Here is a 14,727-nt window from a genome sequence, read left to right as displayed (position 1 = left end):
CATACTAATCTGGTTTTGTTCACATACTCTTCCTGTAAAACTACAGCTAGTATTTGATTCAGTCGTTAACACAAAAATCTTTTCAAATAAATATCTTTGCATTGTATTGTCACTTAGTTTTTTTCTGTTGCAATTTTACAACTTTTTGGTGGTGAATTCTACAGTCATTTTGTACAGTGTGTGTATTTTTAGGAAACGCCAGCTCATGTGTATTTTATCTGTCTTTGTATCTTGGTGTAAAGTTTGGTCTGTATTTTCAGTCAAATGTGAACAGAGTTCAGTCCCAAGCGTAGACCGGAGGACAGAGTGGATGGTGGTTCTTCCTGCCAATAAAGCAATGGTTTATTGTTTGCAGCCTAAGTACGGCCCTGTCTCTGTCCTATTCCTAGCACTTTAAACCTTCGAAAGCATAATTAGATCAGGGTTTTACATGATTTGATTTGATGTCCTCATGACCTCTTCAGCTGCCATGTTTTTCCAAAAAAGCACATTATCTTATATGGATTACTGCTTGTGACCAAATACAGAGGCATAATGCATACATTAGTTGGTGTCCAGTTTAGTTCAGCCTTTTATAGAGAACTTTTGTTCAGAGCAAAACAAAAGACAAACATATCAACACTTTGTTGACAATGTTAACTGTGTCAATTCCACAGGTTAATTAAACTAATTCCATAGATTTAAATCTTTGCTTTGTTTGTTAAAAAGGAAAATGCACAGATTGCTGATCATTTTCAAGTGTGTTTTTAAGTCATAGAAACTTGAATTTGTATAACAAAATACAAAAATGTAGAAATTGTTTTACATAGTACATCATTGAATCCAAACTATCACCAAACAAACTGGACAATTAATTTGCAGCCTTTTCTGATTGTTTAATTGCACAGGCTGACATTGCAATTTGATCAAATGTTCAGCTGGAATATATTTCATATTGTCATTCACTACAGCTTCAGTTTAGTCACAGTGTGTGTAATGCATATATGTGTATCCATGGCCAAAAACAAAACCTCCTATCTGCACATTTTAGATTTTCAGTTTTCACATTAAACCTAGTGTACCTAGTGTGTATTGTTAACACATAATATAGAAAGAGAGTCTGAGAACAGGAGAATATGCTTGGATATCTGTAACAAAGACCATACTAGAAGAAACTAAAGGTTTTTTTGTTTCCTGAAAAAAGTGATTTTTTTTCAGTTAGGAGGTTTTGTATTCTGGCCATCGGTATGTGTATATGTAGGTGTATGTGTATATATATGTGTGTATATATATGATACGATATGTGTGGAAGTGTATATATGTATGTGTATATATATGTATAGATAGATAGATGTGTACATATATGGGTGTATATATGTATATGTATATATGTAGATATTGTTGTTTAGACAAAGGGGTCAGAGCTAATATAAGCTCTGCTTCTTCTCACCTCCGTTTCAAATATGACTTTTTTCTTTTTCTTTCTGTGTGTATTATTATTTTATGCTTCCTTGAACTTTCATTTCTATATTATGTTGTGCATAGAAGTCAAATAGTAGTAATCAGGAAGCTTGTATCTATCCATATTTGAAATAAATCATTAAAAATAAAAAATGAATAGGCAGTGAGCAAAACTGTCCTATTCCTCCTTGAGTGTAGGTGTGGCTTTAGCCAGATCTCTTTAACAGTCTTTTCTTTTGCAGGCAGTGAAGTGAAAACGAGCTTCTATTGGGCAGTAAACCTGCTTGTCCCTGCATGAAACCGGAGATTCAATTGGACCCTGTCCTGCAGTGAATTTGGAAGAGAGAGAGAACGGAGGAGAGAGAAGGGGGGAGGAGCAGAGGGGACGTCCCAGTCCGGACAGCTGTGAAGGATCTCCTCAGCATCCAGGACCATCCATGGTGTCAGTGTAGCTGCACTCAGACGACATGGCCTCTCCACGGCTGTACGGCCGAGCGGCGCTGGACATCGCTAATGTCATGCAGAAGCTGCAGGGTAAGTGTCATCCTGGCCGACACATTCTCTCCTCTTGCGCTGCTGTAATATTGTGCTGATTCAAGGCCTGGGCTCCATGCCCATCTGAAGTTTGCCGGCTTCTGTGAGGCAGTGCGCTTACACCCCCCCCAATACACACTGATACATGAGGCATAACCTGAGAAAAAGTCCTTTCACATTTTACAGTCTTATTATTACTTGCCTGAATTATGAGAGTGGGATTTTTCTTCACTGTAGTTTTTGTATTTTGCTTTAACACTGTGCCTTTTGCTTTCCTTATGTTACTTTGGCTTGTGTGCTAGAAAAGTCAAATATCTATTACCTAAGGGTGTAAAAATGCAACCTAAAAATCAATATTGTGAGTAAGTAAGGAACTTATTGTTTATACTATGTAATAGAACATTTTAGCCTTTGAAAACGTAATAAAATCACTCATTTCAGTGATTGGATTTCCTGGGCACATTGTTTCTTTGTCACTTTGTTATATTTTAGCACATAATTGCATTTGGAATAATAAGAAAATTACTGTTCATTCTTGTGATATCTTGTGACCAAAGCAAAAAAAAGTACATTGTTTGGGTGTCCCAGAAGGGTAACAAGGACGTGATGTGCAGTAATATGATTTGTTATAATCAGCGGTGGATGCCATTCCTGATCTCAGCACATTTAGAGCATGCCTTAGCAACATTTGTCTTCTAAATCTCAGATTTTTTTCAGATTTGTTATAGAAGAAATTTCACATTGTGTCATGTCCGAAAAGGCTTTTCTTTTCTCTTGTTGTCTGATCATGTCACAGGATGTGAGCAGTTTTATTCAAGTCCTAAGTTTACATTTATCTCCAAACCACACATAAGTTTGCCATACTTTCACTTTGCTTTATCTTTTTGTCTGGTCTCGTTTGGTGTTGTTTCCTTGCCACATACGGCCATCTACTTTCTTCAACTTTCACACAGGCCCAAAATCATCCTTAACCTTGAATGAAATGGTTATTTTACATTTATCTTGATTCATTATTGGTGTTGACTGAGCATTTTGGTATTATTGTTCATGAGTGTATTGCCTGGCTCTTAATTCTACATCATTATTTTGTTTTGAAGCCAGCTGATGAGCATCAGGAAGTTCAGTCATGAGTTACAACAACTGTGGCTCATAAATGCACAGAAAACACACTGAACAGGATTTTAACCCGACATGCTCTGTGCCCGTGTGAGGAGACTGCATCAGTAGTGAGGCTCTCTTTGTATTGGTGTCTCCCATTCTTTACACGGGCATTAAACCACTACCATCCATCCATCAGTTCAGATGTATTTCTGGATACAGTAACTTTTAGTGCTTGTTTCCATAGTGACTGTTACGAAACATCATCTGCGGTTGTGCCAGGGCTGCCCAGTTTCTACTCTACAAAAGCTTGGTTTCCTGTAGAGCTGTTTCCGTTTACTTGTTTTACTTGTATTAGCTTTATATTAACATATTGAAAAACACAGCGCAGGATGTTTGCACTGGTCTGGAAAGTCTTAAGAAGTATGGAATTTTGAAATGCTGTTTTCCGGACCTTGAAAAGTCTGGAATTTTGTGTGAAAGTCTTAAATTATGGAAAAAAGTTTTCTCTCATAGCAACACTGTAAAAAAAAAAAAAAAAAAAATCGGTTGTTTTTACAGAAAAAAAACAAAAAACAAACTGTCAGCTGTGGTTTCTAGAACAATACTGTAAAAAACACATCCAACTGTAACATATTTACAGAGTAACATGTAGATTTAACATTTTAAACATGTAGATTGACATTTTAAATGACTAATTATTAATTTAAATACTACATATACAACAAAACATTCTTGGCCAGAATGTTTAATGTTTTCCAGGAAATTTCTTAGACAATACAGTACAATATAAAGAAATGTAATTACTTTCTCTCTCTTTTTTTTTTTTACCCGATACAAGCACCAGTGTCACTAATGTTCACTTGAACTCTACCCACATAGCATGCGACGTGCCAGCCACTGTCGTGTGTTTGATGGCAGGAAGCGGTAGATTTTGGTTTGGGCTCACATCTGGAAGATGATCCTCTGCTAGTGGTTTACTGGGCGCTCTGTAGACAGTCAGTTAGTCTGGGGCCTTTTTTACAGCTTCCTGTCTTTAGAGGTGTCCTACAGAGAGGGGTTGATCAAACTGGACAAATTATTGGCACATTCAGTTCACCTAGCTTTAAAGTCAGAATTGCACAGGACTTACATTAAGTCCTGTTTTTCTTGAGGGGCCTTGTTGGTGCTAAATTTGTTGAATTGCAGCTCAGTTTGGAAAGACCGAGCAGTTTGAAATGACCTCAGCGTACAACTCCTTCCTGTGTGCTGCTTGGTGAAGTGTATTGATGACAGCGCTCCTTTAGTTTCACTTTAGTTAAGACTGTGTGTCTAACAGGATGCGAAGAAACATGTGGTTATATTTGTGGGGACATTTCATATTGTAATGACTGCCGTCCCAGGAAATACAAATCAGTCATCAAGGCAAGGCAAGTTCATTTGTATGGCACATTTCAGCAACAGGGCAATTCCAGGTGTTTCACACAGGACATGAAATACAACGACAGGGGAAAAGAAACACATTTAAAACATTATAAAGAAACATGTAGAAGTGATTAAAACAGCAAGAAAACAGCACAGAAAACCACAAATATAAAACACACACCATGAAAGAGTCACAGTGCAGAGTTTGGAAAGAGAATATACAATTTAAAAAGTCCAAAGCCTTTTAGTCAAAGGCAGCAGTGAACAGGTGAGTCTGGAACCAGAACCACAACCAGAACCCAGTGAACAGGTGAGTCTGGAACCAGAACCAGAACCCAGTGAACAGGTGAGTCTGGAACCAGAACCACAACCAGAACCCAGTGAACAGGTGAGTCTGGAACCAGAACCAGAACCAGAACCCAGTGAACAGGTGAGTCTGGAACCAGAACCACAACCAAACCCAGTGACAGGTGAGTCTGGAACCAGAACCAGAACCCAGTGAACAGGTGAGTCTGGAACCAGAACCACAACCAGAACCCAGTGAACAGGTGAGTCTGGAACCAGAACCACAACCAGAACCCAGTGAACAGGTGAGTCTGGAACCAGACCACAACCAGAACCCAGTGAACAGGTGAGTCTGGAACCAGAACCAGAACCCAGTGAACAGGTGAGTCTGGAACCAGAACCAGAACCAGAACCCAGTGAACAGGTGAGTCTGGAACCAGAACCAAACCCAGTGAACAGGTGAGTCTGGAACCAGAACCACAACCAGAACCCAGTGAACAGGTGAGTCTGGAACCAGAACCAGAACCAGAACCAGTGAACAGGTGAGTCTGGAACCAGAACCAGAACCCAGTGAACAGGTGAGTCTGGAACACACAACCACAACCAGAACCCAGTGAACAGGTGAGTCTGGAACCAGAACCAGAACCAGAACCCAGTGAACAGGTGAGTCTGGAACCAGAACCAGAACCCAGTGAACAGGTGAGTCTGGAACCAGAACCAGAACCAGAACCCAGTGAACAGGTGAGTCTGGAACCAGAACCAGAACCCAGTGAACAGATGAGTCTGGAACCAGAACCACAACCAGAACCCAGTGAACAGGTGAGTCTGGAACCAGAACCAGAACCCAGTGAACAGGTGAGTCTGGAACCAGAACCACAACCAGAACCCAGTGAACAGGTGAGTCTGGAACCAGAACCAGAACCCAGTGAACAGGTGAGTCTGGAACCAGAACCAGAACCAGAACCCAGTGAACAGGTGAGTCTGGAACCAGAACCAGAACCCAGTGAACAGGTGAGTCTGGAACCAGAACCCAGTGAACAGGTGAGTCTGGAACCAGAACCAGAACCCAGTGAACAGGTGAGTCTGGAACCAGAACCACAACCAGAACCCAGTGAACAGGTGAGTCTGGAACCAGAACCCAGTGAACAGGTGAGTCTGGAACCAGAACCACAACCAGAACCCAGTGAACAGGTGAGTCTGGAACCAGAACCAGAACCCAGTGAACAGGTGAGTCTGGAACCAGAACCACAACCAGAACCCAGTGAACAGGTGAGTCTGGAACCAGAACCACAACCAGAACCCAGTGAACAGGTGAGTCTGGAACCAGAACCACAACCAGAACCCAGTGAACAGTGAGTCTGGAACCAGAACCAGAACCCAGTGAACAGATGAGTCTGGAACCAGAACCACAACCAGAACCCAGTGAACAGGTGAGTCTGGAACCAGAACCAGAACCCAGTGAACAGGTGAGTCTGGAACCAGAACCACAACCAGAACCCAGTGAACAGGTGAGTCTGGAACCAGAACCAGAACCCAGTGAACAGGTGAGTCTGGAACCACAACCACAACCAGAACCCAGTGAACAGGTGAGTCTGGAACCAGAACCAGAACCAGAACCCAGTGAACAGGTGAGTCTGGAACCAGAACCAGAACCCAGTGAACAGGTGAGTCTGGAACCAGAACCAGAACCAGAACCCAGTGAACAGGTGAGTCTGGAACCAGAACCAGAACCCAGTGAACAGATGAGTCTGGAACCAGACCACAACCAGAACCCAGTGAACAGGTGAGTCTGGAACCAGAACCAGAACCCAGTGAACAGGTGAGTCTGGAACCAGAACCACAACCAGAACCCAGTGAACAGGTGAGTCTGGAACCAGAACCAGAACCCAGTGAACAGGTGAGTCTGGAACCAGAACCAGAACCAGAACCCAGTGAACAGGTGAGTCTGGAACCAGAACCAGAACCCAGTGAACAGGTGAGTCTGGAACCAGAACCCAGTGAACAGGTGAGTCTGGAACCAGAACCAGAACCCAGTGAACAGGTGAGTCTGGAACCAGAACCAGAACCCAGTGAACAGGTGAGTCTGGAACCAGAACCCAGTGAACAGGTGAGTCTGGAACCAGAACCAGAACCAGAACCCAGTGAACAGGTGAGTCAGGAACCAGAACCAGAACCCAGTGAACAGGTGAGTCTGGAACCAGAACCAGAACCAGAACCCAGTGAACAGGTGAGTCTGGAACCTGGACTGAACAGAACCCAGACTCTCAGATCTCAGACCTGAGATTTTCTGGTAGTTTGTTCCAGATCTACGGAGCATAGAAGCTGAACACTGATTCTCCGGTTAGTTCTGACTTTTGGAACCCAGAGCAGACCTGCACCAGACCACCTGAGTGGACTGGAGGGTTCAGACTGGACTAGAAGGTCTGATGGATTTTGGGCCTGGACCATTCAGTGCTTTATATGAAGCAAGAGAATTTGAAAGTCTGTTCTGTGAGAGACAGGGACCAGTGTAGACCTGAGAACTGGACTGATGTGGTCCAGTGTAGAGACCTGAGAAACTGGACCTGATGTGGTCCAGTGTAGAGACCTGAGAACTGGACTGATGTGGTCCAGTGTAGAGACCTGAGAACTGGCCTGATGTGGTCCAGTGTATAGACCTGAGAACTGGACCGATGTGGTCCAGTGTAGAGACTGAGAACTGGCCTGATGTGGTCCAGTGTAGAGACCTGAGAACTGGACTGATGTGGTCCAGTGTAGAGACCTGAGACTGGCCTGATGTGGTCCAGTGTATAGACCTGAGACTGGACCGATGTGGTCCAGTGTAGAGACCTGAGAACTGGCCTGATGTGGTCCAGTGTAGAGACCTGAGAACTGGACCTGATGTGGTCCAGTGTAGAGACCTGAGAACTGGCCTGATGTGGTCCAGTGTATAGACCTGAGAACTGGCCTGATGTGGTCCAGTCTAGAGACCTGAGAACTGGACCGATGTGGTCCAGTGTATAGACCTGAGAACTGGACCGATGTGGTCCAGTGTAGAGACCTGAGAACTGGCCTGATGTGGTTCCAGTGTGAGACCTGAGAACTGGACGATGTGGTCCAGTGTATAGACCTGAGAACTGGCCTGATGTGGTCCATGTAGAGACCTGAGAACTGGACCGATGTGGTCCAGTGTTAGAACTGAGAACTGGCCTGAGTGGTCCAGTGTAGAGACCTGAGAACTGGACCTGATGTGGTCCCAGTTGTAGAGACTGCAGAACTGGGACCGATGTGGTCCAGTGTAGACCTGAGAACTGGCCTGATGTGGTCAGTGTAGAGACCTGAGAACTGGACGATGTGGTCCAGTGTATAGACCTGGAGAACTGCGCCTGATGTGGTCCAGTGTATAGACCTGAGAACTGGGCCTGATGTGGTCCAGTGTACAGACATGAGAACGGGACCGATGTGGTCCAGTGTAGAACCTGAGAACTGGCCTGATGTGGTCCAGTGTATAGACCTGAGAACTGGACTGATGTGGTCCAGTGTATAGACCTGAGAACTGGACTGATGTGTCCAGTGTAGAGACCTGAGAACTGGCCTGATGTGGTCCAGTGTAGAGACCTGAGAACTGGACCGATGTGGTCCAGTGTATAGACCTGAGAACTGGCCTGATGTGGTCCAGTGTAGAGACCTGAGAACTGGCTGATGTGGTCCAGTGTATAGACCTGAGAACTGGACTGATGTGGTCCAGTGTATAGACCTGAGAACTGGACCTGATGTGGTCCAGTGTAGAGACCTGAGAACTGGACCTGATGTGGTCCAGTGTAGAGACCTGAGAACTGGCCTGATGTGGTCCAGTGTAAGACCTGAGAACTGGGACTGATGTGGTCCAGTGTAGAGACCTGAGAACTGGCCTGATGTGTCCAGTGTATAGACCTGAGAACTGGACCTGATGTGGTCCAGTGTAGAGACCTGAGAACTGGCCTATGTGGTCCAGTGTATAGACCTGAGAACTGGGACCTGATGTGGTCCAGTGCTAGAGACCTGAGAACTGGACCGATGTGGTCCCGTGTATAGACCTGAGAACTGGACTGATGTGGTCCAGTGTAGAGACCTGAGAACTGGCTGATGTGGTCCAGTGTAGAGACCTGAGAACTGGACTGATGTGGTCCAGTGTAGAGACCGAGAACTGGCTGATGTGGTCCAGTGTAGAGACCTGAGACTGGGCTGATGTGGTCCAGTGTAGAGACCTGAGAACTGGACTGATGTGGTCCAGTGTAGAGACCTGAGAACTGGACTGATGTGGTCCAGTGTATAGACCTGAAGACTGGACTGATGTGGTCCAGTGTAGAGACCTGAGAACTGGGCTGATGTGGTCCAGTGTAGAGACCTGAGAACTGGACTGATGTGGTCCAGTGTAGAGACCTGAGAACTGGACCGGATGTGGTCCAGTGTAGAGACCTGAGAACTGGGGCTGATGTGGTCCAGTGTAGAGACCTGAGAACTGGGACTGATGTGGTCCAGTGTAGAGACCTGAGAACTGGACTGATGTGGTCCAGTGTAGAGACCTGCAGAACTGGACTGATGTGGTCCAGTGTAGAGACCTGAGAACTGGCCTGATGTGGTCCAGTGTAGAGACCTGAGAACTGGCTGATGTGGTCCAGTGTAGAGACCTGAGAACTGGCCTGATGTGGTCCAGTGTAGAGACCTGAGAACTGGCCTGATGTGGTCCAGTGTAGAGACCTGAAGAACTGGCCTGATGTGGTCCAGTGTAGAGACCTGAGAACTGGGCCTGATGTGGTCCAGTGTAGAGACCTGAGAACTGGCCTGATGTGGTCCAGTGTAGAGACCTGAGAACTGGACTGATGTGGTCCAGTGTAAGACCTGAGAACTGGGCCTGATGTGGTCCAGTGTAGAGACCTGAGAACTGGACTGATGTGGTCCAGTGTAGAGACCTGAGAACTGGGCTGATGTGGTCCAGTGTAGAGACCTGAGAACTGGGCTGATGTGGTCCAGTGTAGAGACCTGAGAACTGGACTGATGTGGTCCAGTGTAGAGACCTGAGAACTGGACTGATGTGGTCCAGTGTAGAGACCTGAGAACTGGCCTGATGTGGTCCAGTGTATAGACCTGAGAACTGGACTGATGTGGTCCAGTGTATAGACCTGAGAACTGGACCTGATGTGGTCCAGTGTATAGACCTCGAGAACTGGGACCGATGTGGTCAGTGTATAGACCTGAGAACTGGACCGATGTGGTCCAGTGTATAGACCTGAGAACTGGACTGATGTGGTCCAGTGTATAGACCTCGAGAACTGGCCTGATGTGGTCCAGTGTAGAGACCTGAGAACTGGACTGATGTGGTCCAGTGTATAGACCTGAGAACTGGCTGATGTGGTCCAGTGTAGAGACCTGAGAACTGGGACTGATGTGGTCCAGTGTATAGACCTGAGAACTGGCCTGATGTGGTCCAGTGTAGAGACCTGAGAACTGGACTGATGTGGTCCAGTGTATAGACCTGAGAACTGGCCTGATGTGGTCCAGTGTAGAGACCTGAGAACTGGACTGATGTGGTCCAGTGTATAGACCTGAGAACTGGCTGATGTGGTCCAGTGTATAGACCTGAGAACTGGCCTGATGTGGTCCAGTGTAGAGGACCTGAGAACTGGCCTGATGTGGTCCAGTGTAGAGACCTGAGAACTGGCCTGATGTGGTCCAGTGTAGAGACCTGAGAACTGGCCTGATGTGGTCCAGTGTATAGACCTGAGAACTGGACTGATGTGGTCCAGTGTATAGACCTGAGAACTGGCCTGATGTGGTCCAGTGTACAGACCTGAGAACTGGACCGATTTGGTCCAGTGTAGAGACCTGAGAACTGGCTGATGTGGTCCAGTGTATAGACCTGAGAACTGGACCGATGTGGTCCAGTGCATAGACCTGAGAACTGGACCGATGTGGGTCCAGTGTATAGACCTGAGAACTGGACCTGATGTGGTCCAGTGTATAGACCTGAGAACTGGGACCGATGTGGTCCAGTGTATAGACCTGAGAACTGGCCTGATGTGGTCCAGTGTAGAGACCTAGAACTGGACTGATGTGGTCCAGTGTAGAACCTGAGAACTGGACCGATGTGGTCCAGTGTATAGACCTGAGAACTGGACTGATGTGGTCCAGTGTAGAGACCTGAGAACTGGACCGATGTGGTCCAGTGTATAGACCTGAGAACTGGCCTGATGTGGTCCAGTGTAGAGACCTGAGAACTGGACCGATGTGGTCCAGCGTATAGACCTGAGAACTGGCCGATGTGGTCCAGTGTAGAGACCTGAGAACTGGACTGATGTGGTCCAGTGTAGAGATGAGAACTGGCCTGATGTGGTCCAGTGTAGAGACCTGAGAACTGGACCGATGTGGTCCAGTGTATAGACCTGAGAACTGGCCTGATGTGGTCCAGTGTATAGACCTGAGAACTGGCCTGATGTGGTCCAGTGTATAGACCTGAGAACTGGCCTGATGTGGTCCAGTGTAGAGACCTGAGAACTGGACCGATGTGGTCCAGTGTAGAGACCTGAGAACTGGCCTGATGTGGTCCAGTGTAGAGACCTGAGAACTGGCCTGATGTGGTCCAGTGTATAGACCTGAGAACTGGACTGATGTGGTCCAGTGTAGAGACCTGAGAACTGGCCGATGTGTGGTCCAGTGTAGAGACCTGAGAACTGGCCTGATGTGGTCCAGTGTAGAGACCTGAGAACTGGCCTGATGTGGTCCAGTGTAGAGACCTGAGAACTGGCCTGATGTGGTCCAGTGTAGAGACCTGAGAACTGGCCTGATGTGGTCCAGTGATAGACCTGAGAACTGGCCTGATGTGGTCCAGTGTATAGACCTGAGAACTGGCCTGATGTGGTCCAGTGTAGAGACCTGAGAACTGGACTGATGTGGTCCAGTGTAGAGACCTGAGAACTGGACTGATGTGGTCCAGTGTAGAGACCTGAGAACTGGCCTGATGTGGTCCAGTGTATAGACCTGAGAACTGGCCTGATGTGGTCCAGTGTAGAGACCTGAGAACTGGACTGATGTGGTCCAGTGTAGAGACCTGAGAACTGGCCTGATGTGGTCCAGTGTATAGACCTGAGAACTGGCCTGATGTGGTCCAGTGTAGAGACCTGAGAACTGGACCGATGTGGTCCAGTGTAGAGACCTGAGAACTGGCCTGATGTGGTCCACTCTCCTGGTCTCAGTGGACTGGAGCAGCAGCTCTCATGTCATCAGATCTCATATCAGACATTGTCATGAGTCTAATATGAAACTCTCAGACTTTTCTTTGCTCTGAGTTGCTGTAGAGCACCCTGACTGTCAGAGATCTGGACTTACCAAGAGGGGCTTTGTTCGGTCATTATGGGAGAAGGCAGATAAAAGACAGAACGCAGGCATGTTTTCAGCTAGAAGAGCTGCTTCTACTGTACACTGTCAGTAACAGCTGCAGGGACACACTACCGTCACACTGACATGATCCAATGAGCACAAGTATCAAACTAATGCTTTTCCAAGACTTTTTTGTTTTTAAATAACGGTAAAATGTAAGTAAAGGGAAACCATATCTCCTCTTGCTTACATTTCTCTGTGGTTTTCAACTTTAGATGACATTGTTACAAACATTAGGAAACCATTAAGTGAGTTATAGATCCTCAGTTTCAGAACACATAATGAACTGGCCTGAGCTCAGCTGTATCATCCTTTCTTGTCCTTCTTAATTGTTTTTGCTGGCCTGCTGCAGCTCAAGTCAGGCTGCTGCTCCAGGTTCAGTGGAACAACACGAGTAAATGGGCTTTTACAGCGTTCCCAGGTGACCAGCCCAGGCCAGTGAAGCCAAGCAGGTATCATCTGTCCTAAGATCACCTTAAGAACTACTTTACTCCTGTGAATTGCAGATGCTTAAGTACTTTGATGCTCTTTGTGGTGTTTGTTGCCGGGGCAGTCTGCTTTTAATTGCCACTTAGCTCCTAGTGCTACATTGGGCTTATTAAATCTGACTGCTGAGATATAAACGACTTGATGAGGAGCTGTTTTACATGAGGATTTCAACCTGTCAGTCAGTATGTCAGGAGTGACCTACATCCAGAGTACACAGACTGCTGTGTCTTACTCAGTTCAGGACTCTTCTGAATACAAGTAATAGTTGGACGTGGTAGTGAGCAGCTGGAATATCAGGACTGCTTTTAAATCAAGTAGACATCAAAAGAGCATGAGGAGACGTCTGGAGGTCATGTGATCTGCCATGTTTGTCTTCCTCTGAAGTTTTCAGAGATTTTTCACTGACTTGGTTTGGTGTCCCATGTTGCACATGAAGACAACATAAGCAGGGATGCACCCATACCACTTTTTCCAGACTGAGTATGAGTACGAATATGAGTACTTCCATTTGAGTACTTGCTGATACCGAGTACTGATCCTAGTCCTTAGTAATCCCATTCCAGTTGTTAGTTCCTTTTGTAAATGTGCTTTATTGTCGTTGTCATTAGTCTGACTGGAACAAAGTGCTGCTACTGACATTTAATGTGTTGGAATGAGCGTTTGTCAGTTAATCCACCAGGGGGCGCCGCTCTGAATTAACCATACTGGACAAATACCACGAAGAAGAGGAAAGTTTAATGAGAGAAGAAGAAAGTCAGTAATAACGAACCTGTAGACGACAGAGGAACACTACTGTGATACTAATGTTAGTGTTTTCTCTGAAGGTTTAAAAGTTTAGCTTCAGCAGGAAGAGAAAAGACAAATGAGTGACAGGTTTGGTTTTCACTTCCGCTGGCGGCGGTCCGCACCGCTCCGTACTCCCGCTGGTATTCTGTGTCTGGGTACTCATCCTCCATCAGCTGGAAAACAGATGAATGTAGTCAGATTACAGACAGAAGGCTGCGTCTGTATCTGTGTGAACGGTACTGTCAGTGTTACTCGGATCATTTCTTTGGTTCCATCTCCACACTCTTCACACTCACACACATTCTTCCTCCTCCTCGTACCTGCTGCACTGAACGGGAATGGCACACGGACACAAGTGGGATCGGTGCATTTGTATCAGATATCTTTTACGAGTACGAGTACGAGTACACACACTGAGTATCGGAGCCGATGCCTGATCCTGGTATCGGTATGGGTGCATCCCTACACATAAGTACTGACACAGCTCTGCTTGTGGACAGACCAGTCTATGATGTGCATACTTTTACATCATGTTTAGTATCACTGTGTTCACATAGAACCTTGGTGAAGGTGATACCAACAATAGTATCTGGGGGTTCCCTGCTGTCATGCAGTGGAAACACCAAAAAGACAAAAAGGGCAGGTTGAGCTGATGCTGTTGGTGGAACAGCAGCTAGTCAAAGTCATACGTATTTACAGAAATAAATGTGAATAACTGAACGGCAAATGCATAACAATCATTACAGATGGAACTGAACATTAGGCTAACTCTAAAAAGGATTTTGCTTCAAAGCCACTTATTCTGCTGGAGCTAGCCCTCAGTCCTTTTCAGGAGCAGTTTCTGCTGATACCAGTAGTGTGCAAAACATGATCTGTTACTCAATAAACAACTTTGTTTTAAAGCAGACTCAACATCTGTACTGCCACTCCCCATGTTTACTGGTCCTACAACAGCCAATTAACACCACACTCTGTCCAAAGAAGAGCACCCCCTTCTGGTTATTCATAATAACCTAAAGACTTTCAGAATGTTTTACTATTGTAGTTTATAACAAACTTAACAGATTGATTGTCCAGACAAGTTAATTGGTTTGTCTCAGTTTGGTCAAAGGGTAGGGCATGGACCATAGAAGAACCATTCCATTTTGCAGTAGATAAAGAAAAAGTAGCTGAGGTTGGGACTTTTTATTTCTTTTTTTTTAAGGTTTACTGTGAGACATGGTGTTTGAGTTAATGGTACAGTGAGTTACGTTAGTTAATTTAATTCACTGATTTCGTCGAGAATTTGTAAATCAC

At 45.6% G+C, this 14,727-nt stretch overlaps 1 protein-coding gene across 1 annotated transcript in view; it reads left to right on the top strand.

Moving 5' to 3' along the window:
* Positions 1-1,892: 1,892 nt before the first annotated feature.
* The window catches only part of syne1b (spectrin repeat containing, nuclear envelope 1b), a 211,586-nt gene continuing 198,751 nt past the window's right edge, over positions 1,893-14,727 (top strand). Inside the window, exon 1 of the mRNA XM_030126274.1 lies at positions 1,893-1,974. Within this exon, the coding sequence (XP_029982134.1) occupies positions 1,908-1,974 (67 nt within the window). The 5' untranslated portion in view covers positions 1,893-1,907. The remainder of the gene's footprint in view (positions 1,975-14,727) is intronic.

This window comes from Sphaeramia orbicularis, chromosome 22 (genome assembly GCF_902148855.1).
Source record: "Sphaeramia orbicularis chromosome 22, fSphaOr1.1, whole genome shotgun sequence".
In the NCBI taxonomy this organism is placed as follows: domain Eukaryota; kingdom Metazoa; phylum Chordata; class Actinopteri; order Kurtiformes; family Apogonidae; genus Sphaeramia; species Sphaeramia orbicularis.
The sequence above is the reverse complement of the archived record's forward strand: the minus strand, read 5'-3'. Positions and strand labels throughout refer to the sequence as shown.